Raw genomic sequence first — 22,718 nt, 5'->3', positions numbered from 1 at the left:
TGCATGCACTTGAGATGTAAAACACTTGATAAAAAAAAAAAAAAAAACTATAAAAGCTGCCAAAGTTATAGCAGAATCTTATCTTCTCTGAAGCTATGTTGCAATACTCCTTAATAAAACCTGTAAAGTGTAAGGACAATCTTTGAAATCAGATGACCTGTTACACCTATTTTCTGCACAAGACAAATTATCTTAGAAGTCTCAAGATGCATTGCTCTCTGTAAAGAAAAGAGTATATATGGCTCTAGACAGTATATTGGATTTGAACATCTTCTATCAGGAATTTAAGTGAACCTACTATGAAGGCCTTAATCTTCCTGATTGTCCAATGTATTTGATTAATATTAAACACAACTTTTCATGGTTAAATTTAAATAGAAAGCTCTTTTATTCTTCAAAAAGATTGTAGTGGAACATTCTAAGGATGTAATTACATTAGAATGAGAAGATATCCCAAAGTTTCTAAAAGTGATATGCAGAATCAGAAGCTATGTTTCAGGAAAATAAGACCAAGAAGTAAAAGAATGCAGAGGGTCTGCAAATTGTAAAGCCACTTACAATTGAGCCTACTTACTAGAGACTTTTTTTTTTAGCACATGAAATTTGCAATTCCCAGACTTAATAAAATACCTAAAATTACAAATGTGTCTTTGAAGCTGAAAAACAAAAGCTATCTTAAAGAATCAGAGGTGGCAGATGCTAAGTGAAAAACCCTGGCTTGAGATCCCAGTTTATGAAAGAAATGACTCCTGGTAGCCCTCATTTTCTGAACCTTAGAATCTGTTTTTGTCTAATGAGTGAAATATCCCTCAGTGTTCCAAGAGGCAGGAAAAAAAACAGTTTTAATCTAGTTGTGCTTTTTTTTTTTTTTTTTTTTTTTTTTTAATATATGCTAAACAGGGTTGAAAGGAAGTACAAAGATCTGTGGGTTTGTCAGACTGCTTCTAGAAGGAGTCCAAGTTTCATTTTTCTTGGGGGGAAGAACGGGAAACAAGTAAGTGCAAGGAAGAGTAAGTGTTAACAGTCTAGTTCAAATCGAAACCCTAAATATTATTAAGGAAACTTTTTTTTTTTTTTTTTTTTTTTTGTTAGAATAACATACCTTCTTGTACAATTCTGCTTTCCCAAGGGTGAATTTTAAAAATGTCAGATTGTTTAGATTATATTGACATTTTGCCCAGAAATAACACTATTTTACAGCAACAGTAGACAGCAAAAACAATATGCAGGACATTTCAGTTCTTTATTTCTTAGTATCATGTTTTTGATTATCAGTGTCAATCATTACCAGCATACTCCAGATCACATGATACTTCCTGTTTGTGCTTTTTGTGATGTCTATTGTGCTAGCCCTTTGTTGTTTTATGCAAGCCCTTAACACATTTAAAATGGTTTGGGTAAGAGTTAGAAGTATTGCTTAACCTGAAGAGGAGGATTTCCTTCCTTGCTTAGCTATGTTTTCAGCTCAAAAGTATCCTCTGCATGTCCATGAGGAATGTCTTTTGGGAAGGGCTGCAGAGACAGCACACATCCAGAACCTGTCAAATCAGATTACTAACACCATAGTTAAGTGAGCTCCTCTGGTGTCCAAAAAAAATGTGATTGGACTTTTCCAGGCGAGAATTAGATAGACTACTGAATAGACTACTATTTAGCTATCTGACAATCTTTCATGTTGAAGTGTACTTATGATAAGCAGACAAAGTTTCCATAAGTTTCAAAGAGCATGTAGTACAATGAAAGTTAAAATGCCAGTATTTACAAATACCAATATTAAACATAAATGAAAAAAACCTCCCAACCCTCTACTTAAAATTCCCAACACCCCTATTCAACACGAAGACACTGGGCTTTTGTGGCCACGTGGTCAAAAGGAATCAAGTTATTATTTGTTTCTGTACAGAAGTTAAGGTTTATTCATGTCTCAGGTGCTGCTGGCCAAAGATTCTAAGCACATACAGGATCAAAAAACTACTCATAAGCAAGTGCTTGAATGAAGTGATGAATCACACAGTAAGATACACCAGATAATTCTGATCACAGGTTTTCTGAAATAAGAGCTCACAGAAAAGTGCGCTGAAGTATCCTGTGTTTCTTAAAATAATGTGAATACTACTCATTCTGAAGCTTCTTTTCTTGGATAATAATAAAAATAGGTGTTATTAACTTGTCTTTTTCCTTGCACCCTTGCTTTCTGCCTTTTCTGTCCTACTTTTCTCATTTACTTAAAAATGCAACAAAGCTTGCCATTCTTGCCGTGCAATTACCACACTTGCCTTCTCTCTCTGAACTACTTCCTCTGTCTCCAGATTAATATCTTGAAACATTAATTTTCTTTTTCTTAACAGTTTACTACAACTTCCTGATGCTATGGTGCAGGAGTTACAAGTCAAACTTCAGAAACAAGAAGGGGAAGAAATTTCAAGAATAACAGGTGGAAAATAATAGATGTTCAAAGTCTGTAACAGCATGAGGTTGGGACTACAGTAGATCCCATCACTAAGCAACAATGCTGGCCCCAGCACCACTTCTTGGCTTACTTCCTCTCATATTCTATTAGTCATTATCTGCATATTCCACAGAACTGCTCAGAGAGTGTATGAAGGACAAGAGAAACCATTGTGCCATCACTGCTACCTGGACATGTACATGACTGATGATGAATGTTATAATTGTAACAAGACTTTTCTATTGAAATGTAATAATTTACCAGAAATTACTTAATTACTGTGAAGAAGAACATGTAAGAAATTGGGTTTCTATTTCTGAAAGAGAAGAACATTTGCATCTTTAAGCATTTTCTCTGAGGTGAAAACTTACCCCTTGAGCATGGAGGTATTCAACTGTTTTTGTTATTGTGAACAGAACAGCACTAGCTTCTCGTTCTGAGAAAAATTTTTGCCTAAGAATTTTATCCAGCAGCTCTCCTCCTTTCATAAGTTCTGTTACTACATACACATATTTTCCATCATCATACACCTGCAAAAAAAGTACATAGAGATGTAAACTTCAAAAATGCTGCTTCTGTTTCTGTGAAATGCACAGAGATAGTGCAGGAATGTCCACAAACTTTTTCCTTAGATAAGCCACTTCAATTACTTTTCTCATATTTCTTACCCCACGCAGTATTCACACATCCTTCATCTTCAGAAATAAGCACAAAACAATCTACAGAAAGGTGCTACAGTAATGAAGTAACTCAAAAGTATTGGCACGTAAAAGTTTTAGGACAAAAAAGGTTGAGTAACACGTAGTTGTCCTCAAATAGCTGCATACATATTTAATAACTGAAACATTAAACCAGACATGGGAAAAATCAGAAAAATAAATGGAAATTAATCTAATTAAGCAAAACTAGAGCCAATTCTAGAAGCAATTATTACACTAAATTGCAAATATGAACGGAGACCATTCCAACCAACTAGTCAGAAAAACATTGACCTCAAGTAATCTGTGTACAATGAAGTCAATGTATACAAAACTGTTATTTAAAAACACACAATTTATACCTAGTCCTTCACATAAAGCCTACACCAAAGTCTAAAATGAATACACACACGCTTTTAGTTATGTAAAATATTTGTACATAGCTTTCATCTTCTCGGGTAACAATAGTTGAGAGGTTATTTACAGTACCACCAGAGGGCACTACAGACTAAACTATAGCAAAACACATTTTAAACATTTAATTTCACTTTCTTGGAGTTTTGACTTAACTCAGAAATTGTTTTTTACTGTATAGAAACCTTTCATACTCTGTTCCTTGTTGTTATTTCAATCTATTTTTCATGGTGATGTTGGAATTGTTCTCTTCTGTAATGTGTCAAGAAATATCAAGAAGTATCAAGAAATAAACACTAGCTTGTGTTTAAGTAGAAACAATTATTCAAGTTGTAGCAAAATAGATTTAGGAATAGATAACAGCTAAATTAAGCAAGCTTTTATTCCAAATCCTCTGTCAAATTATCTGGCAAATACATGCTACTAAGCACTTCTAATAACTACAGTTTGGTTTCAGTCTGAAAATTCAAATTTTCTAAGCTTATAAGTTTTTGTTCTCTTTACTAAAAGGATTATTTTCTCACCAACTACAAAAAAGAGGAAGAGCATTAGATAAGTCTGCAGGCTTTCACAAGCTTATGATCTTAAGATGACAACAACATGACAGGTTTTTAAGTTCTTCTTTAACAGCAATTTGCCCCCCATTACATATAAATGACTAATCATCTGAATGTGTTTAAGATTTGAAATATTACACAGGTTTAAAAAGTAGGATTATATAATTCTAAACAGTAAAATGGTGTTTTAGCTTGCCTTTTTTATTTTTTTTTAAATATTTTTTAAATATATGTATATATATTTAAATGCTGCCTCTAATCCCAGTATAGCATGAGGAAACAAGTTATTTCATTTGACGCTGTGAAGCACGCACATCTCACTCCTGCAGGGGAACATTTGAGCAAATCTGCATTTGGCTCCAACATTTGCTAACCCTTGCTGGCCCTGCTTTGCTTGGAGGAAAGCAAAACAAAAACACACCACCAAAACAGCCCTCAATCTTTCTCCTTGCCCTGATCTCTCTAATCAACTTAATTCCAGGAAGCTGTTTGTACCAAATAAATACTCTTGAAGTTTCCTTCACCATCAGGTGCACTGCATTATGTTGAGATCATAAATGCACTGTCAGTTTTTAGAATGAATTCCAGGGACACCCCAAAGATCAGTCTGTAAGAAACTAGAGTGAAAACCAAAAGATGTAGGCAACTGAAGAAAACAATACAATGGAGAGAGAGAACACCGTTTTCATAAAGTGAGATAAGGTTTCACATACAATATTTGGAGGTGGTTTTTGTTGTTGTTTGTTTTTTTTTTTTTTTGTTTTTTTTTTTTTAGTCATAAATAAGCACTTAAAGAGGAGGACTAGATATACTGCATTCAGGATTCCAAAAAGCTTCTGAATAGATTATTCAGCCAATGTTTTAAATAAAAATGGGCCAGAAGTTCTGTTACAGAACAGTATTAGGCAAAAAAAAAGGGAAAATACATATAATGGTCTGGCACAGGAAGTTCCTAGGCAATGGACTGTTGGAGGCTCTGTGCTTCCTCAGTTCTTACACCGTTTCCTAAGCATCCACTACTAACCACCATCAGAGGCAGGATATTGGATAAGAGCATTTGATTTAGCACAGTATAACTCCTTTTGTTTATGTGCTGTGTAACTGAAAAAAAAAACACTGATAACAATCGGAAGGAAAAACCCTAGAGGATCCTGCACTGCAGAAAGAATTCACTGTTCTGAATATCCATTGTTTTAATCCAAACACCTTACAATTAAATTCCATTAAAAAAAGGTCAGGGAAAAGTGAGAAATTCCATCTTAAGTTGAATTCAAATATTACTGCTTTTTTTTTTTTTTTTTGGAAGACAAGAAGAAAATATTATTTCTTGCAAAACAGTAATTTCCAAGACATGCACTTAAATGCCAGAAAATTTGTTTTAAAATTTCAGAATAGAAGTAATTAAACTTTGACGTGGAACTGATTGAAAAATTTAGTTAAATCAACATTAAATTTTATTTACATAACATGTGGTATTCCACAATGAGTTTGAGGTCCAATGGCCTACCCCTCCTTATTCTTTCCTCTGAAAACATTATTATGGGACATGCAAGCAATCTGCCCCAAGCATCTATACGAAAACTTAAAATAACGTTAAATTCAACGAAAACTTAAAATAATGTTAAATTCATACAGTACTGGACATTATACAAATTCATAATACATACGATTCCTATGTCTCTTTCCTTGCACTGGACATAATTCCACCAGCTTTGCCTGTGGAATTGCTCTGAAGTAAAAGTAAGTGAGAATTACAGTCATTTCTCTTCTCCTTTGTGGACTTGAGTTTTTTTTTTTTATAGTAACCTTTTGCACTTAGTATATTACTGTTGGTTGAACGAAAGATGTCTCCTACTGGAAGATAACTGAGAATTATGAAGAATTAATCACAAAGGAGAATGATCTGGCATAAGAGGCAACTAGTCAAGGCTGCCTGGGATTCTCAAGTACTTACCAGATAAGTACTTGTAATTCCCTGTGTTTCTCTTCCTGCCTGAATAACTACCTTTCTTACGAATTTAGTTAACAGACAAACCTACCACGCAGCACTAAAAGCAAGCTGAATGGTGATGCAGTTTGTGTGAACGTGGTTGCTCTCAGGTTGTATAATTGTCCAACCACATGAAGCAGAACAAAGCGTGGCCGTAATTGTGATCATAGAATACCTGACTTGTGATCCCCAACATGCAATGAGGTATAAGCTTCATGGTTGGGTACTTTGTGTATGTGACTTATTTTGTTGTCCCAAGAAAGGGTCAAAATACGTAACAATAAACCAGAGAAATTATTGTAGACAAACTCTTGGGAGCATTCTCCAGTACTTATTTCCACAGTATTTACAAGCTACTGTTTTAAGGACTTCAAAATAACCGAGAATCTGCCTCCAGTTCAGCTTCCTGGAAATGGCTAGCTCTGTTTTGATTGATGTTTGTTTTTTTCAGGGACCAGAATACCTTCTTGCAGAGTAAAAAATTAATTAAGCATATGTTTTAATCAAAGAAATACAGTTCTCTTTCTGTTAGATAATCAGAATCCAGTGCTCATTATGAAAGAACTCTACCGCCTGACTTGTTATTCTTCGGGTTTTGTGGTTGAAGTGTTTCCATGGTCAGAAACACAACATAGGAAAAAATAACCAGATGCAAACTTCCATACAACGACTGGATAAAGATATTGCGTAAAGAAAAGTGATACGAAGAGGTTTTATCCAGTACTAAATGCTACTCATTACTGTCCATGAAAACTGCTTTGGGTATTTATGCTAACCTCAAACACTCAGTACACTATTATGTAAAAACAAAAAAATTGCTTTTGACTAAGGAAAACAAAGGTAGGTTCAAAGCTAAATGAGCAATCAAAAACCTTGCTTGTGCCTTTAAAAGTACAGCCAATGTTAAAATGAATTGTGTGCTAGTTTTTTTCAATGATGAATTATTTGGCTGCTTAAGCCTACACTGTACAAAAATATGAGCATCTTTAAAAGATGACAATGAGCCAACTCAGTAAAAAAATTGGATATTGTTGAACAAATGGTATTACAACATTTTATTATTAATTACTGAAAATCAATAACAAATCTGAAGCATGTAGTTTTTCATTGCTCAATTAAAAAGTAATATGCAATTGTAACGTACTAAGGGATGTCTTTAACACATCACTTACATCTTTTAGAGTAATAATATTTGGATGCTGTCCATAGCGCAGAAGGATTTCAATCTCCTCTGTTGGATCTCTTTTACTCTTGTCAATGATCTGTAAGAGCAAATAGACATGCAGACATGACTCTTTTTGTGAATATTATGTAGTGCAACACTTCGGTGTGCTCATTAGCAGAAACACATCAGCAAAATTTATCATTATTGGCAAAGGGTATGGAATATAACCAAAACCAAGTTAAATTGGGATAGCGAGACATAGTGAAGAAAGTTGGAAAAAGGTGCAAAGATCTCTCAGCTGAATACAATTTTGGTGGGTAAGTGATCTGATCCCTCAGGCTGTGATAAATTATGCAAGGCTGCTTAGTGGATGAGACTTCAGTCACCCACCATTTAATAAAATAGGAAATTCCTGACCTGAGATACTGGTTTGACAATGCTAATGAACTCCCAAAGCTTTCCCAAAGCTAATCTCAAACAATTATTTAGTGCAGCAAAAGACAAAGAAGGAGAGTAAGGGAATCAAAAATAGGAAGAAGGAAAGAAAGCCTAAAGTTAATTCAGACAAACATTCTATCATGAAACTTCATTTGGATCTCTGGATGCTTGCTATTAGGCTCAGAAGTACTACGTGCGAAAAAACAAACAAACAAACAAAAAAAAACAACCCACATTATTTGGCCCTATTTACAAAGTATTCTTATTCGTAAACATATAAAAAGTCCTTCTCCTTTTTCCTCCTTCTGAAATGTATAATTTGCTCTAATATCTTATGCCTTCTTCCTCCTGACATCCTACAGCCCTTCTGCTAGCAGTGTCATACTAACATACTGGACACTGATAACTTAATTCTTTGTTTCATGATCCCTTGAGTGGAAAAAAGCCACAGAGACAACAGATAAAATAAATGTTACAGCTTAGAGAATTTATGTCAGTAATTTTCTTCCAGTTTCAAGAACTTACTCTAAATCGCAAGCACAGAACTCATATCTGTTCCTGGCTAGAACCAGGATAATGACAAGTATGTGACTACCAAATTGAATTTGGAGACTTTCCAGTAGACAAACTGTGTACAAGGATACAGCAAAAAAAAAAAAAAAAAAAAAAAAAAAAAAAGGCTAAATTTATCTTTGCATTTTACATATGTGAGTAGTCAATTGTTCAACAATTCAAGTAAAGAACTGCTTCATAGTACAAGAGTAGAAGGCTCTGGGGAGACCTTATAGCAGCCTTCCAGCACCTAAAGGGGGCCTGCAGGAAAGCTGGAGAAGGGACTCTTTGCCAGGAATTGTAGTGGTAGGACAAGGAGTAATAGTTTTAAATTAAAAAGGTAGATTTAGATTAAATATAAGGAAGAAGTTCTTTACTGTGAGGGTGCTCTGAGGCGCTGGCACAGGTTGTCCAGAGAAGCTGTGAATGCCCCATCCCTGCAGGTGTTCAAGGCCAGGCTGGATGGAGCTTTGAGCAACCTGGTCCAGTGGGAAGTGTCCCTGCCCACAGCATGGGCGTTGGAATTTTGTGGTCTTTAATGTCCTTTCCAACCCAAACCATTCTATGAGTCTATGATTTAAATATTTTTTCCCTTCCATTTTTAAAGTCTGCTAACCTATACTTCTGTATGTTAACTATCCAGCTCCACAGTGTTATGATGAAAGACAATAAAAATAGATTTCTTATTGCACTTCTGTGAATTCCATGGATTTCAGCAATTAAGAATTCAATGCCTTCAAAGAAGTGTTATAAAGCCTGATAGAATAACATCGAAATAACATTAGAATCCTTATTAAAAACCAGCAAGCAAAGAGATGAAGTTTATTCTGGAAGATACACCACTATTATATATTATTATATTCAGTGTCATGAACTTGTATCTATTTGGCAATTTATTAATCTACTTTGGAAGCAAAACAACATATAAAATTACGTTTAAATAAAAGCAATCTATTATATCTTTTTAAGCGATGGAACAAAATGTAAGCTTTTTCAATGTACATTTTCTACTAGAAGTAGTCATTCAACTCCCATCACTTTTATTGTAATTACACACAGGTGTTTCAAAGACTGAAGATTGCTTTTCATCTCCCGAATCAACACAGATAACAAAACCACAGCAATTCCATACAAAAATCTGCCAGTAATTATTCTATTTGCTTGATAAGTATAATTCACATTAGCATCTAAAATCTCTAGATATTAAGAAAATTAATTTTCTGTGTTCTTTATGGTAAGTAAATCTACAGTAACTACGTCTATGACTCTAAATCCTGAGAACAGTCAGTGTGTTTTATAACAAAATAGTTACCTTTACAGCATATTCCATGTTTGAAGCTTTATGAATACATCTTTTGCAGATAGAGTAAGACCCAACACCAATATCTTCTTTTACTTCATATCCATCGGTAAACTGAATGCTGTTCCTGTGCAACTGCTACCAAAATAACATTATCAATTGATGAATATTCTAAATATGTATAAATATAAATATCAGTAACACGTTTTTGAATTCCTACTGATTTGCATCAAATTTTAAACTGATGGTTACTGTGATAAATTATATATTAGATACATTACAAATAATGCACACTATTTTCCAAATTTACAACATAATGTTTCTGGTTACTGATTTATTAATTTAAAAATAGAAACTCATAGACAAAAGATCTGAGGACTACAGCTAGTAATAAAAAATAGTTTCTATTATCTAAGTAGATGAATGTTAAAGTTTTCTTTACGTGTCAAATGCCAGCTAGAAATTTCAGATTATATTCAATATGATTAGATTAACTGGGATTTTCATGGAACACTCAAATTGTTTCACAGAAACAAAGAGCATAAAGGAGAAGTGTTTCACTCTCGGAAGGAAATGGCGATCTGGTATAAGGAGTTTGTGCAAAGGATGCAAAGCATTTGCAGGAAACCATCTGGGTATCCTGCAGCAGAGAAAAGAGGAAATAAGAGTGAGGAAGTGGTTGAGGGGCACAAAGGAAGAACAACAGAGAAAGACTTTTACAAGAGAAGGAAACCATATACAAAGAGAAAGAATTTGATCCACAGAACTATGTGGGAAAGAAGGAGTACAATGAAGCCTGCAGAAACTGTTGGCAAGACCCGAACTTCTGGACTAGAAGTTATTCTGATGTGTATACTATATCAAACAGCTTCTTAGATCCTCTTCTGTTCTAAAGAACTCTTGAAATTTAACAGTTTATCACAAATGAAACAGGTAATGAGCACAAGCAAGAATATTTCAACTATTTGAGACACTGTATGTGGACTAAAGAAAAGCTATTTTGGTTATGCATAGACTGTTAAACAAAAAAAAAAAAAAAAAAAAAAAAAAAAAACCACAAAAACTTCTCATACACTTACAAAACATCCTTGCAGTGAAACTACAAGGAAATCTAATCATACAGTATACTATTATATTCCTACCTGTACACCATTAAGAAGTTTTCACCACAATTTAGACTACCAGTTGGTTTTCATGACTTAGTCTTCCTCAGTAGTCAGGTATTAAAAGCAGAAAAAGGAGGTGGAAATAGAATTTTTACAGAGGTCTTTCATTTCCCCCCCCTTACATGCATCTACTTTTGTTCTGCTTACTGCAAACTCTCCACTGCTGAAACACGCTTTTAAAATGACCGCAGTCTTATATGGAGTCAAGGCATGCCTCTCCCCTATTCTAGCATGAAGTCACCCTTTCTTGTCTCACACAGGATTGTGCCTAACCAAAGCTTTGTTGTTTAAAAATAAGCAGCATCAGAAGTAATGGAATGTATAAAAATAGTGACACTTCAGGTTATTAAAATTAACAACCTCACAATAATTAATATGGGAAACCATTCTATATCAGTAGGAAGCCAAAGCTTGTGTGTACTTTAACACTGACTTACACGATGCAAAAATAGCCACCAAATGTCACAGATTAGCACTTAAAATAAAAAAGTACCTTGGGAAAGACTGAATATAACCATAGTTCTAAAATACATAGCAGTCTAATAACATCCAGAGAGACTTTACAGTTGTGTTACAGTGCTTCCTACCTGCACTGCCAGAACCAATATTGTGGGGTGTAGGGGAAAGCGATCAAGATGTCTGTATTCCCCTTTGGCTTATAATAATGGCTAGATATTAAAGAGCAATTACAATTCAGATGACAGAATGTTTAGAATGTTTTCATTTAAAGGGTTGAAGACCGTTCACACTCACAGCTGCTGAGTAACGAAATAGGTCCTGCACCTTTAGAAATCTTGTTCAGAAAAATAATCCAATCCTTGCTTTTACTGAATAAAAAGCTGATAATGACTTTGTCATGACATTTTATGATGAAGGTAAAACCCCCTCCACCAAGAGACAGTAACACTGTTTTATTAACTTTTTAATATGTTTATTTTATTGTTAAATTTGATGTACTCACCTGGACAATTGAATGCACTCCAACTGTCTGCATTGATTGGCTTTCATCATCTGATGCAATAGCTACAAAACTAAATCCACGAAAAAGTTGATGTGCATTAGCACTAGGTGGAATACCAGGCGAATCTGAAAAACATGTCATCTACTTACAAGCACAGTTTTTAAAATGAAGAGATTATGTCTATTCTGAAGAGTAAAATACAACCTTATTCTATAAAGCACACAAACTAGAATTTGTAGAAAGTTTTTCTCAGGCCCAAAATACAAGTAAGTACTGAATTGTTTTGCATATGCCATGCATAAACACCACTGATAACTAGCTACTACAAAGATCATATTATTGTCAGAATATTTTGTAAGTTAAAAACTGCAGAAAATCTGCAGAAAGTGTTTACATATACTAACGTATGGATGAGCATATTGTTGTTATATTTATGGAGGAGTAGTAGTACTCAGATTTGGTAACTGCCCATCAACACCTACAAGAACAAGATGCTTTACGTAAGTTGAAGAGGAACAATGTTTCTAATTTCTGAACACATAGATTGGTTCTTCTCTTTTTACCTTTTGGAGTTTTAGCTGTAAACTCAGGATCAAAATAAAATGTATCTTCTGGTCTGCCAGTTGCAGGTTTAAAAGGAGGATGAATTTCTCTCCTGTACAATTTCTACAGAGAAAGATAGCCCAGAATGGATTAAAAAGTTGTATGACACCACCAAATACTTTCTAATTAAGAAGCTTATTAATTTTATTTTGAATTAGATACTCACATTCCAATCTATTTTGGAAAAAAATGGATGTCTCTTAATTTCTTCAACTCCATCTGGACCTGCTCCTTTTATAAGGAAGAAGTGATTTTCTTAGTCAAAAAGAATTACTAGCAGAATTATTATTTCTTATTACTACTTCATTAATTTTAGAAACGTGAATAGCAAAAACAGTAATATTCTATGATCATTAGAAAAGCAAACAGGCTAACTATGTTCTTGCTTCAAAGCCTGTTTTAGACATGAAATTGCAAACTTATTTAGTCAATCTAATGTCATTCATGTTACCAGAATTATGATCCAATTTAAAATATTCAATTAAAAACTTTACCTAATCTGTTTGCTGGGTTTCTTTTGAAGAGCATTCGCAGAAGACTCTGTGCTTCAGGACTCAAAAACTGGGGCATTCCAAGTTTCGCCCTATAAAACAAAAATAATTAATAGCATACAAACATATTAAGGTAAGAATTAACTTTGCACTTCTCCTGCCCTTTGTCATTCAACAAATCCAAATCACAAAAAATAGCATCACTGAGAAATTGCCTTCAGACATCAGAAACAGGGTAAAAGTGCTGTCAGTCATGTAAACCTGTAATTTCATTTTTTTTTTCCATTTTGTGTAGTATAATATTTTCAGTAATGACTTGGGAACTTACACAGAGGATGTAAAGTGTTAAAAAAGAGGTAAAAAAAAGTGGTAGAAAAGAATAGTTACAGGATAACAGTTTACAAACTTGTATTTTTTGTAATCCATTTTGATTGCAGTTTTAAACAAGTGACATCAAGCAAGCAGATCCATTTGACGGTATGATAAAACACATCTTAGAAGGTGTAAGAAAAGCACCATGTATGACATATACCAAAAACACCTGGGCAAAACAACGGAAAACTTGAAGATACAAATTGAATAAAGGTAGGACAGATCTTGCAAGATGAGCAGGTCAGAGAAAGATCACTTTTTTTTTTTTTTTTTTTTTTTTTACCCCGCCCCCCACTCTCCATTTCATTTCAAATACTACTTTGCAGCTTGCCAGGCTTGAATTTCAGATTTTAGGTTTTGTTAGTTGCCATTTCATTTTGAAATCCTCACCCTTTCCCCCCCCCCCCTCCTCGTTTAATAGTTTCTACAGTAATTTCATTGATACTAGGGTTTCATTTTTTTTCCCTTATAACCATTTTCTAATGGTCAGGATGGATATAATTCCCTCCTTTCCATCTCTTGTTCAACCTTTAGCTTATACTTGTAACAATCCACAACAAAAGCTTTCTCTGCATTTCAAGCAGACATGCTTTGCCTTGCATTCCAGCCATTTGTAGAAGTCCACCTTTGTCACTTCAGCAACTACATCCTTACTGCCATCAATTCACTATTCATTGCTTCAAAAAACTGTAATTTATTATTATTTTTTTTAAATTCCCTTCTGCATGAAAGTATTGGGGAAGAAAAAAAACACGATGCCTTTTTTGGGCTCTTCACTACAGGCAGATCAAGATCACCTGTACAATGGTGGAAGCCAACCAGCATTTCCCTGATTGCCATGCACCTTTAGCAGGGGAATTCTTATTCATGCACTTTATATGCATTTATTTCATTGCACTTAATGTCATTCCTACTCACAGCAAAGTAGCTGAGAGCTATACTGTAGGAAGGAAGCAAGGAACACATTGTCTGCAGATGCGTAATGGTATCTATCGTTTGTAGCAAAACAATGTTTCTGAAGGACAGAGAACAGAACTGAATACCACAGAACCCTGCCAGGGTGGGTGGAAATCTTTGCCCTGCTATTATAATCTGAAACAGCTCCAACAGTTGTGCTGGACGTTAAGTACTTTGAAAAAAAATCTAACACCTGGCAAAATATAAACCACAATTAATCTTAGAGAAGTAACTCAATAAACAAAGGTAGAACACAAAGAATTGCTAGATGAATGCTATGTACCCCAATCTATAGCGCAGTGAGTCAGAGGACCTCATGTAAACCAGAGACTAAGACTTATCACATCCTTTCCATCATGAAGCACTTTGCACAAAATCCTTTAGTGGCCACTTGACACAGCAGAAAGAAAAAGCAGTCCCCAGGTCCTGAGAGTTCCTAGGTTATAAACTACATGAGTGACAGCATTTTTTTCTGAAATTCCTGATGGACAAAGACCAAATTTTATATGAAGGCATACCTTCAGTAAAGGAGACAAGATGCTTAAAAAAGTTAACTTTATTGCTGCCAACTATGCTTCCCCCCCACCAAATTGGAGAGCTTCTCAGTTTTAGGAAAAACACACAAAAATAAAAACTTGTCTCAGCAGCATTGTGAGAAATAAAGAGCCCAGGAAAATGCGTTGTAAAAAGAATGCATTTTTTGTGGATTTTCAGGAACACAAGGTAAGAAAAGCAATATATCTTATATGATACATTATGAAAATATGAATTCAGATGCACACCTGTACATTTTCAATGTTTAAGAAAAAAATAAGGAGAAATATAGTATGTTAACTAATATATGGAAAATAATAAGAAAGCATACTGCCATTCACTAATTCTTATGGGGCTGGACAAAAAATGTGAAAATATCAGAAGACTTTAAGAATCCTTTTTTTTTTTTTTTTTTTTTTTTCAGCTGTTAATGTTACCGACAGCAAAACAGATTTGTATGTATGTAATAAGCAGAACTGTATGGAACGTTAAAACACGTACGAAGTCTTTCTTCATACCACATTTTTTGTGCAGCTCTATGAAACAAGTAACAATTAGAAAGACCAGAAAGTGAGGAAAAAAAGTTGAAAAAAGCATTAGAGATACACGTTCAGATGAAATCTGAAAGTAATTATGAATGTCAATTAACTTGCAAGGAGGATATTCTACATGGCAGCTGAACACAGAAGATTTTTCTAGCAACAGTGGAAAGACTGAGGAATGGAGTGGACTCACATGAACAATAAAGAGAAAGATATGACTTGAGACATGGATAGAAAAAAATGTATGGCTCCTGAAATAAGTGTGAGTGAACAAAACTATCAGACTAGTTTCTTGTAAACAGGAGGTGGGCAGAACTAGTTTACACTTGCTGTGAATAGATAGAACCTTTTAGTTAAAGACATTCAATAATCATGACATGAAGATTTGAATTGGCATGGTGTTGAAACAGTAGTAGAAATTAGCACCAGTAAATACATTTACAAATGGAAGATGAGAAAGAAAAGAGAGGGCAAAGAAAAACAATGTGTATGCATCTTGAATGTAAAAATCAAGAAAAAGAAATGAGTTTGTTTTCTAGCAGTTTTCACTTTGAAATTACTTAGAAAAAATAAGAATTTCATATTGTTTTTTAAAAATAGTTTGTTGGTGCAAAAGAAGCAATAGCTTCAATATATAGGTGGACATGTGGACAAAAGATGAGATAAAACAATGAAAAAGGAAACAAACGAGAAAACTAGTAGTCTTATGAGCTTCCAGGAGAAAAAAATAAAACAAGAAGCAGTATTAGTAAGAAATGGTTGGACACAGAAGTGAAATTATGGCACGATAAAACAGAATTGTTTGTACAGAGTTAGGTTACAGTCTTGAAAGTGGGACTATTATGTCATAGGTTTAATTAAGGAGAAAAAGAGCAGGCCTTCATCAGCAAAAACAAAAACGTTAACTGCATGAAGGAAAGTAATTTCCACAATAGAGTTAATGCAAAACCTATACTAGAAATAGTCAAGGGGAAAATTGTAGCTTGGGAAAGTCATAGGAAAGTATGTAAGGGAAGATGCACGTTAGCAAATGGGGAAGTTTCAGGGAAGCAAGTTGTTGGCAGCAGTAGTAATATAAAAAAGTAGGGTGAGGAGCTGGTAAGAAAGAAGGATTAAAAGAGAAAGTACTTTCTCAAAAAAACTAAAATGAAACAAGAAAAAAAATGTACAGGGTATCAAAAAGGATAAGAAGGTTAAAGTATTATGGAAATAAGATGGGAAAGATAATATGGTTGGAGAAGTTGTTATTACAGATTAAAGAGCTGCTATGAAATTCTTTGTACCTGGTATGGGGGAGGAATAGAAAGGCAAATTAGATAGGCGGCAAAGGAAATTAATAGGGAGTGAGGATTTACCAGTACCTTTGGAAATGAGGGAAGAGTAGAAATTAGATATTGCAGCCCGGAGGGCATCCCTGTAGAATACCTGATGAGATATATAAATAAGAGTGTACTCACTTGAGAATCATAGTCATGGTTTCTTTTCTGTCTTTCCCTTGGAAAGGTAGAGTACCAGTGAGCATTTCAAACTGTATAGAGTAAAACTTTCATCAATTACATTACCTGGACAAAATCTAATTTTTGACAAAACTACTTAGCATCTTAACCTTCCAAAATTCATGCATGTTAACAATCAAGTCTGTGCAAAACAACTTCTCATTGTACAGCTTAAATTACTATGAACATTGAGCAGCCTCTGCCATTTTAACGCTGCAAAATATTTTCCTATATTAATACCTTGCTTCACATGCTTTCATCTAAACAATTTAGACTATAATCTGTGCATCATTTCTGCCTAAAAAGTCCATTCTTAGAAGACTTGAGCCATACAACTATATTTTAGATTTCAAGAGGGCTGGGGGAGGGAAAAAGGTTCCCCTTTCAAAAGTTAGTGATAATTTCTCCTCATGCAGAGATATTAAAAAAGGTCAATGTGTTTAAAATTGGCATGTACATAGCCTTTGTTGGAAAAGGGAAAAAGGTTAGTCGATTGACAAAGACATGCATGATGAAAAGTGGTTACTGTATGCATACAGTGGAAATAGAGTCTGAAGGAACATATAAGCTACACAGTACATGCATGCACATTCTGCAGTGCCTGGCAGAAGGCACTAGACACTGTTAAAATACTGATCTGTTCTGAAAGTGACTGAGTAAAAATAGTAAATATAAAGGAACTTCTGTTGGGCTGCAGTATTCTGCAGGGATATCACATCTGAGGTACTGAAAGCCATCTGATAGCAGTCATGGCAGCTAACACTGAGGCAAGAATTCTGATTTTTTGGTATAAGAGTTGCAAAACAGTTTAGTTTGATGAAATTTTATGACATACACTTAAAGCTACCACAATTAAAGTAATTCTAAAGGAATTCTCTGGACAGCTTATGCAAGGTTAAGTTATCTTGAACAGGAGGTATCCTCTATTCATTCTTTTTCTGTTATGATCCAAACGTTCAGTCTTAACAAAATGTAGGTTGACATGACTGTACTATTATAAACCTAAAATAAGAGTGTGAAGTTGAAATAGAAGCATTCTTTAAAAATCCTTTTTAATTAAATACATTTTTAAATTTCTTATTACCTTATAAAGTAATCAGAAGAAAAAGGGCTGCCAACTCTGCATTACTGCTAGACACTTTGTATTGCAATTATTCTTTTCACTCATATACTTGTATTTTATATTTTAAATTTAATATAAAGCCAACATAAAAAAGCATTACTTGAACAGTTCTTACCACAATTGTCAGGAAGAGGTACAAGGCTTTAAGCAACACTACCAAAAATAATTCACTTTTTGGTTGTATATACTTTAGATTGATCTGCTTCATAAACTATGCCTGCAGATTTTCATTTTTTAAAAGCAGATTTGTTGTGTTACATGTTTTGCTTACTTGAAGTGCTCTAGATTAATAACAAAAAGTTTCTTTAGCATGATCCTGTTTGTCCCAAGCATACCTTTGCAGAAACAACTCAGCACGTGTGTTCTTTGTCCCACCCTCACTCCCCCTCAAAAAAAAAAAAACATTGTAGTCCAAGACCAACAGATCTATAGTACTTTAAGTCAACATTGGCCTTCCCTAGTCACCATCGTTTACTTATTTCAGCAGGACAGTAAGTACCTCAACAAATGCATAATGCTTCCAAAAACTTAAAATGAATGTTTTTAGATGTCTGGCACTCATGAAAGCACTCGGTGTTTTAAAGGGCAAATTTGAAGTTTCAGCTCAAGGATGGCTTTACAAAGACTTTTGCCTTAGAACAGAAGAGAGGCCAAACTATTTATTATCTTCCTGATCTCAATTTCTATGCTATAACTTTTGCTCATCTAGATCCTGTGTACAGATACCACAGAAACAATGACTTAAATTCTTCTCAATCAACGGAGATTTGAATTAAGAATGATTTAAGAGTGGATACACACAGATTGCCTGTGAAAATTTGCATGTGAACTAGAGATGCAGGCACAAAAAATATGTCTTTGAGAAAATTGCACTATATTCCATGTACTAATTTAGAGAATGTGCTTTCTAAGGTCATATTTTCATATTCAAAACAGAAGCCGAAGTGTTTAAAATGCAGTGCATTTAGACTACACCAGTCATGTCTAGCATCTTTCAGCAATTTTCAATATTAACATGCGCTTCATAAGCACAAAGCTATTGTTTTCAGCTCTGTAAAGTGAAGCTGAAGTTTAACTATGTTTGACAAATACTCTGCCACTAGTTTGCAGTTATCTTTTAATTTACTTACTGGATGCTCAAGGCTTATAGTGATGATAAAATGTGTTCTTACTGATAAAATGAGTGGTTTTGAGGGTGTTTGTGCTTTTCTGTCTAGAGAGAGTTTAGTCACGAGGTGCTACTTTTACATAGTCATTTTTCAGATCACAACAGCATTCTAGATGATTAAAAGGTGGTATGATGACTTATTTTCAGACAAAAAAGTCCTTATACTAAAAAGCACACACATTGTACTTTCACAGTTATATATGTACTACAGAAGCAATAAAAAACACACATTTCCTTTAAAAAATAACAATTAGTTTATCTTTACATGAAAAATGCAAACATTATAAATATTAAAGGCCATTAAAGCATTCCTAAAGTACAAAACATGATCTACTTTTTCCCCCAAAGATATACTTGATACACATTATTTCCCCTGACCGTGCAACTCAACAGAAGTTAACTCCTTCCAGGAACGTTGTAAAGATGACTTTTCTGAGCTACTATATCCCATATCACCTCAGTGTCAATATTTTAGTATGTGCAAGCAAGCGTTGTCATTATTCTGACAAGTTGTGGTATAAATTGTATAAACTGGAGACTAATCGGAAAGTTATTGCTTTTTTTTTTTTTTTTTTTTTTTTGCCACTTGAGAATAAATTCAAATTTAAAATTTGGTTCCATGTCTTTCCCAACTTGGAAGGTACGGAACTTTTCCTGCATATTTTAGTACTCCTATTAGTCTCTGTAACATTCAAACCACAATAGATGCATATTTCAATTCAACAATAACAATAGAATGGCATATTGTTGGTGTTGACATGAGACCCAGTCCGCATAGTTGATTCAAACCCTGCAGTACTGTTTATTAATTTCACGTAATTTGGATTTTTGGTAGTTAGAATTCATTTAAAGATCTCCCTACGGTTCAATATTTGTTTCACCAAACCTTATAAAGCAGTTCTGCTATTATTTGCATTTACCAGAAACCTACCATTAAAACACCAAAAGACCACCAGTCTGCACTCTGTGTATGGCCTCGTCGGTTAACGACTTCTGGTGCCATATATTCCACTGTTCCACAGAAAGAGTAGGCCTTTTTCTCATGATCAATTGACTCCTTACTTAAGCCAAAATCTGGAAGAAAATACAGTAGTTCAAAATGCACTTCTTTAAAATCAATCACAGTAATTACCTTTACCATAATGTGAAAGGTGATGCCTTTACCAGTCATACATACATGTATACACACCTAAATATACACATAGGAAGTACAGATTCCCCCCCCCCCAACTATTGTAGGTCCATAATATATACTTCCAGAACAGAATATATATTTCATTTACTCCAAATTAATTACACTATCTGCTCTGCCTCACAGCAAAATTACATACTAATTAAAATTGCTGATTTTGTTGCATTGCTCTACCAAAAAAAGCGGGAAATTCAAAGTTCATTTTATTATGAACAGAATAAATTCATGCATTACAATTTCCTCTTATTCACCTGTCAATTTGATATGTCCTTCTTCATCAAGCAGGATGCTAAAAAGAAAAAAAAAATCTTTTAACTATTGTTTCAGACAGTATACTGGCAACATTTTTGAAAAAGCAGAACAGCATGCACAAAGACACTGTAGTATGCGTGCATGAAAATGAATCATCAGGAGGAGATACTTTGGAAGTACACTTTTTTTTCCCTTCAATCCTTTATTATTAAAAGGTTATACAACAGAATCAACATACCAGATTTTTATTCAACTATTTGGTTAAATTCAGCATGGAACATAGTAACTTTCATTTTGAACCTTCAGTTTTGGAGACTTGTAGCATGTGTATCTTTTCTTTTTTTTTTTTTTAATCAATTGTGACAATGAAAGATACATTTCTATTTTTCTTAAATTAAGCAAGAACTTATGTTTGCATATGTATGCAAAATCTGTATTAATTTGCAATTATAGTTTCAAAGGATATTGACTACTTTAATTAACATCAAGTAATAGATATTTTCATGTTGTACCAGAGCCCCTATATCCTTAAGCTCTATAGTAAAGAGTAGGCCTTATGCTTCTGTCTATTTCAATCACACAAAAGGTCACACTATCTGAGATACCAGCTGTCCGTAACAACCACTGAATATAATTGTGATTCAAAGCATACAAAGTATTCCAGGGTTAGACTCTATACCAAAGCCTACACTGTGGACTTAGTTCCTCCCGCTTCTCCCATGGGGAGCTGCATTTCCTCCCTGTGATGAGAGGTGACCCAGACACACACTGCTTGTCCATTTCCCCTGCCCATCCCTTTTCCTCTTTCCAGTTTCCATGGTGGGAAACATCATTTCACAGTACAGACACAGTATGTGAGACTTATTGATATCTCACTGTCCAATAATGTGCAATTTCAGCCTTTGATATGATTTTGAATCAGATATTTCCAAGGCTTAAAACCAAGGTTCTTTGATTGGTACATTTGTTTTTTTCTTTTTAATGCTGTATTTGAGGCAGTACCTACTCAGTCTTTTGGCAAGACTTCCTCTTGCAAGTAAATGTCAGCAACATAACCGAGGTTCTCTCACTTTGCCATTTAAAGATCTTTTCTCACCTAGCAAGTCTATTTTTTCCTCACTTTGGAATTACTTAACAGAATGCTCTCAACGTTTACACATAATCCCTTTCCCTCTTCATTTTCAAGTGCAACCTCATGCCCTGGAAGTCTTCAGATTTCTGATTTGAGAATGAATCTTTCCCCTTCTTGTCAGACAGGGCTAAACATTTTTAAATTTGTGTCTTATTTCCAGGAGAGGCACAAACGAACAAGCTACGCTAATGGAAGCCCCATTTAACAGCTGGCTTCTGTAATACTTGTTACTCATTCTTGGTCTTTTCCACCAACACTTTACGTAAGACAGTTCTCACACAGACTTTTCAGGTCCTCCATATAGCCATGACAGAGGATCACCAAGGACATCAGGACTTCAGATTCATTACAGATTTCCTGGCAATGAGGCAGCGTAGGTTAACTACCTCATCTTAGACTCCTCTCCAGGTAGAGTGTAGTACTACAGCATACATAACATATACATACACTGGCATTTTTATCTGAAACATTTAAGTGTTTCAGATGACACTGCTGACATTTTCTTCTTTCCATCTTCTAACACTAAAAAAATTACTGGAGGGAAGAGAACAGGATGCAGTCATTGAATGAGACAGAGATGACTAATGTATTGGGAGGCAACCCTATACTGGAATTTTAGCTCCAAGCTTATTTTAAGTTTTCAGTGTAATTTCTTGATTGTCAATAGGTTAAATTAGCATGTGACGCATTATTTTCATATTTAACATTTAAACTCCATTCTGCTCTTACTGCAGCATATTTTAAAAGTCAGCTTTGGAAAAATGTTTATTGTTAAGCTTTCAAATGCAAATATGTAGCATTCAACTGGAACCCTGTATCATGAAATTGTTCCAAGTTTATCTTTAAGTCCAGAAATTCTACAATAATGACAAAAACAGAAGGCTAAAACGATGTCTTATCCACTGTACACTCTAAAGCACATGGAAAATGAAAGGTACATGTTTCAGTATATTCTTTACTTATAGTAACATGGATTATAGTACTTGGCATATCGCTCAAACTAAATGCTCCTGTTTGAGAGGAAATTAAATTCAACACTTAATTAACAAAACCCTATAAGGTTCTCCCATCTTCTTCCCTGTTCAGTTTATATAGCAAATTTAAATAGAAAATTAAAATTTAACAGTTGGAAAGAGAAGTGCATTGGTAGAAGTGCTATACAAATC

At 34.4% G+C, this 22,718-nt stretch overlaps 1 protein-coding gene across 3 annotated transcripts in view; it reads right to left on the bottom strand.

Moving 5' to 3' along the window:
- RPS6KA3 (ribosomal protein S6 kinase A3) overlaps positions 1-22,718 on the bottom strand; it is a 76,163-nt gene that overhangs the window by 8,590 nt on the left and 44,855 nt on the right. For 2 of the 3 annotated variants that reach the window (XM_032197841.1, XM_032197858.1), the window contains 10 exons: positions 20,420-20,457; positions 19,908-20,050; positions 16,647-16,717; positions 12,788-12,876; positions 12,460-12,524; positions 12,254-12,356; positions 11,691-11,815; positions 9,576-9,701; positions 7,281-7,370; positions 2,821-2,979 (listed from right to left, as the gene is read on the bottom strand). In XM_032197841.1, coding sequence (XP_032053732.1) covers positions 2,821-2,979; positions 7,281-7,370; positions 9,576-9,701; positions 11,691-11,815; positions 12,254-12,356; positions 12,460-12,524; positions 12,788-12,876; positions 16,647-16,717; positions 19,908-20,050; positions 20,420-20,457 — 1,009 coding nt within the window. The remainder of the gene's footprint in view (positions 1-2,820; positions 2,980-7,280; positions 7,371-9,575; positions 9,702-11,690; positions 11,816-12,253; positions 12,357-12,459; positions 12,525-12,787; positions 12,877-16,646; positions 16,718-19,907; positions 20,051-20,419; positions 20,458-22,718) is intronic. The other variant, XM_032197851.1, reaches the window with a different exon arrangement.

This window comes from Aythya fuligula, chromosome 1, assembly GCF_009819795.1.
Source record: "Aythya fuligula isolate bAytFul2 chromosome 1, bAytFul2.pri, whole genome shotgun sequence".
Taxonomy (NCBI): Eukaryota; Metazoa; Chordata; class Aves; order Anseriformes; family Anatidae; genus Aythya; species Aythya fuligula.
This window is presented reverse-complemented; position numbering and strand designations above follow the sequence as displayed.